Below are 3,721 nucleotides of genomic sequence, written 5' to 3'. Positions count from 1 at the left end.
AATAAGGTCTATGTATTTAATCCAAACTGGAAGCACCGAATCATCTGAAACTTTAACACGTGATTATGGAGGCCCTAAGGAAGAACGCGATGTCCGTGAAATTTCATTTTTCACAACAAAAAGAAATGGCACTTTCATATCACCTTAAGGTGATATAATAGGGTCTATATATTTAATCCAAACTGGAAGCATCGAATCATCTGAAACTTTAACACGTGATTACGGAGGCCCTAAGGAAGAACGCGAAGCTCATGAAGTTTCATTTTTCAAATAACAATTTTTTATGTATCCCAGACTAGACATTTGTTTGAAAAATTAAATTTCATAAGCATCGCGTTCTTTCTTGGGGCCTTCATAACCACGTGCTTGAGTTTCAAATGATTCCGTGCACCCAGTTTGGAGGAAAGATTTATTAACCCTTTGCGGTCGTATTTACCCAAGATCAAGAGAACTTTGGAGCCTGAGAGTAGATGTACGACCGCAAAGGGTTAATATTTTCACGTTTTATATATATAGAATGACCCTTTCATATCACCTTAATACGCTGAACGAATTGAAGGAATGAAATCTCGACGGAAGAAGGGCACTCCGATCCCTCCACGCTTCCGAATGCGAAGGGGCCAAGTTGGAACGACCTCGTCCGTGGTCGCGACTCCTAGACAAGCGCCCTTGCCAGATAAAAGGAGGAAGATACTGACCCGGGTGCCCGTTCTGTTTCAGATATTCGGCAGCAAAGCGGACCTGCAGCTGCACACGCAGATCCACATGCGCGAGGCGAAGCCGTACAAGTGCACCCAGTGCTCGAAGGCGTTCGCGAACTCGTCGTACCTCTCCCAGCACACGCGGATCCACCTGGGGATCAAACCGTACCGCTGCGAGATCTGCCAGCGGAAGTTCACCCAGCTGAGCCACCTGCAGCAGCACATCCGCACGCACACCGGGGACAAGCCGTACAAGTGCCGGCACCCGGGGTGCACGAAGGCCTTCAGCCAGCTGAGCAACCTGCAGAGCCACTCTAGGTGCCACCAGACCGACAAGCCCTACAAGTGCAACTCCTGCTACAAGTGTTTCTCCGACGAGCCCAGCCTCCTGGAGCACATCCCGAAGCACAAGGAGTCGAAACACCTGAAGACCCACATATGCCAGTACTGCGGCAAAAGCTACACCCAAGAGACCTACCTGGCCAAGCACATGCAGAAGCATGCCGAGAGGACGGACAAGCGACCCCCGATCATCGGGACCGGGCTGAGGCCCTCCATCCACGCCATGGCCCACCACCAGGAGCACTACTGGCCCAAAGTCAGCCCGGACTCCGTGATCTCGGAGCTGCACGAGCGACTGCCCCACCACCACGGGGACTACCATCAGAACCAGAACGCGGAGATGCTGCTTCCCCACGGGCACCGGGAGTCCATCGAGAACGACTCCAGGCAGCAGACTCCCCAGCCCGGGAACCACCCCAACAGCTCCTCGGCCTTCACGCCGATCTCCTCGATCTCCATAAACTCGATCTCCTCGATGCAGCATCCGCTGAACCCGCTGAATCACCTCCACTACCCTGGGAGCCACCACCCTGCCTCCAGGCCCTACCTCTACGAGGCCTTCAACTCGCAGAAGTCCTCGCCCACCTCCTCGGCGGGAGTCACCGCCGGGACCACCTCCAACCAGAACGCCACCTCCTTTCCCAATCAGCTGATCAGCCTACACCAGATTAGGAACTACGCTCATCAACCGAACTTGGGGAACCTCGGCAACCTGGGGAACCTTAGCAACCTTAGCAACTTGAGCAACCTCAGCGCTACCATGGAGAGCCACGCGCTGCTGGGGGGACTCAAGGAGAAGCAGTAACCTGGGCCCGGGGCTGGGGATTCGTCCAGGCTGGCGCCTTCCTGAGGTGGTGGCTTCGTTCTTCCTGGGACTCTGGTGGGCCCTGGCTGCGGCCCCTGAAGGTGGGGCCCGAGATCTGGTCCTTGCGCTGGGAAATAGACTGATTGGATATTGCTAGGAATCGAGACATGCTATCATCTCGCGTCAGGGTCGTGGAAGTCGGTCATCATCCGTGATCATCCCTGATCTTCCCTGATCTTCCGTGATCCCGATGCCGCGGTTGATGCGATCGTTGATAAGCGTCCGAGATGAAATTGCCGAGGCAGGAATGGAGATGAGAGGAAGACGGAAGTGGGGATCGATGATTAGGAATGTCTCTAGCCGCTTTATCCGCCCAGTATGTTCTGTTATTAGTCAAAAGCGTTGGGAAACGTTTTGGGGTTAGGTTTCTTCGTCTCCGTCGGATGCCTCCGTAACGATAAAGTGCAAGTTAACGTTTTGTTTTCTTTTCTTTTTTTTCTATTTTCTTCTTCTCTTATCCCTATCAAGAGCCACTTATTCGAGATTGCAGATTTTTAATCCAGCATTTTTAAATATCCCTTTTTATTTCTGCCTTGTCTTCGATATTTCAAGTTCATGATTTTTACCATCTAGTTTACAATTATTCGAGAAATCACTTTTCGGGGAGATACTTTTTGCTTTTAATGCTAGGTATCGGAGTGGTGTTCTCGTTGGCAATTTCATTTACACTTATTTTGATATCACTCGATGGAAAAGTATTTTCGGGATACTTTGTAGCGATATTTGTTAAACGGATAGCGTCGGCAAAGCGGAAATTCTGGGATTCTAAAATTTCCACAAAGAACGAACGCTCTTGATATCTATGCCCATTGTCTCGCACAATCAAGACCGCCGCTCTTATCGTTTAATAAATATTTTCGGTTCGGGATTTTTACTCCATCCGGACTTCTGAATTGCGTTTTTTCTTCAGAAACGAACTATCGAAGACGTTCTCCGACGCAAAGAAAGTATCGAGTGCTCTTATTCGGATTCCCGAGGGAAGGCGACCTTAAGATGATATGAAAGTGTAATATATACATACCAAAAAGTGAAAATGTTTATAAAACTTTTCTTCAAATTGGGTAAGGAAGAACGCAATGCTCGCGAGATTTCATTTTTCGGAAAAAACAAAAAAATACGTACATACCAAATACGGGAAAAAAAAATACGTAGATACCAAATACGAAAAAAAAAATACATACATACCAAAAAGTCAAAATATTTATAAATCTTTTCTCCAAATTGGGTAAGGAAGAGCGCAATGCACGAAAGATTTCATTTTTCGAACAAAAAATACGTAGATACCTAATACGAATAAAAAAATACATACATACCAAAAAGTCAAAATATTTATAAATCTTTTCTCCAAATTGGGTAAGGAAGAGCGCAATGCTCGTGAAATTTCATTTTTCGAATAAAAAAATACATATGTACCAAAAAGTCAAAATATTTATAAATATTTTCTCCAAATTGGGTAAGGAAGAACGCAATGCTCGTGAAATTTCATTTTTCGAATAAAAAAATACATATGTACCAAGAAATCAAAATATTTATAACTATTTTCTCCAAATTGGGTAAGAATGAACGCAATGCTCGTCAAATTTCATTTTTCGAATAAAAATATACGCATTTATCTCGGACACGAAAAAAAAAAGGTACTGGTTCGAAAAATGAAATTTGATAAACATCGCGTTCTATCTTACGGCCTCCATAATTCCGGGCAGTTAGCAGAAAAGGTTTTATAAATATTTTAGTGTTTTGAAATATCCATAAAGACCCTTTCATATCACCTTAACTCGATTAACGAAGATTTTGATTTTCCTTTTGATTTTAT

The 3,721-nt window shown here is 45.7% G+C and overlaps 1 protein-coding gene across 1 annotated transcript; it reads left to right on the top strand.

Annotated features, from left to right (window-relative positions):
- Nucleotides 1-561: 561 nt before the first annotated feature.
- LOC111673852 (zinc finger protein rotund-like) lies at nucleotides 562-2,987 on the top strand. The gene has a single exon (XM_023432397.1). The coding sequence runs from the start codon at nucleotides 562-564 to the stop codon at nucleotides 1,846-1,848; it is 1,287 nt and encodes a 428-aa protein (XP_023288165.1). The 3' UTR covers nucleotides 1,849-2,987.
- The last annotated feature ends 734 nt before the right edge of the window (nucleotides 2,988-3,721 follow it).

This window comes from Orussus abietinus, unplaced genomic scaffold, assembly GCF_000612105.2.
Source record: "Orussus abietinus isolate OABI.00-Male unplaced genomic scaffold, Oabi_2.0 scaffold291, whole genome shotgun sequence".
Classification (NCBI taxonomy): domain Eukaryota; kingdom Metazoa; phylum Arthropoda; class Insecta; order Hymenoptera; family Orussidae; genus Orussus; species Orussus abietinus.
The sequence above is the reverse complement of the archived record's forward strand: the minus strand, read 5'-3'. Positions and strand labels throughout refer to the sequence as shown.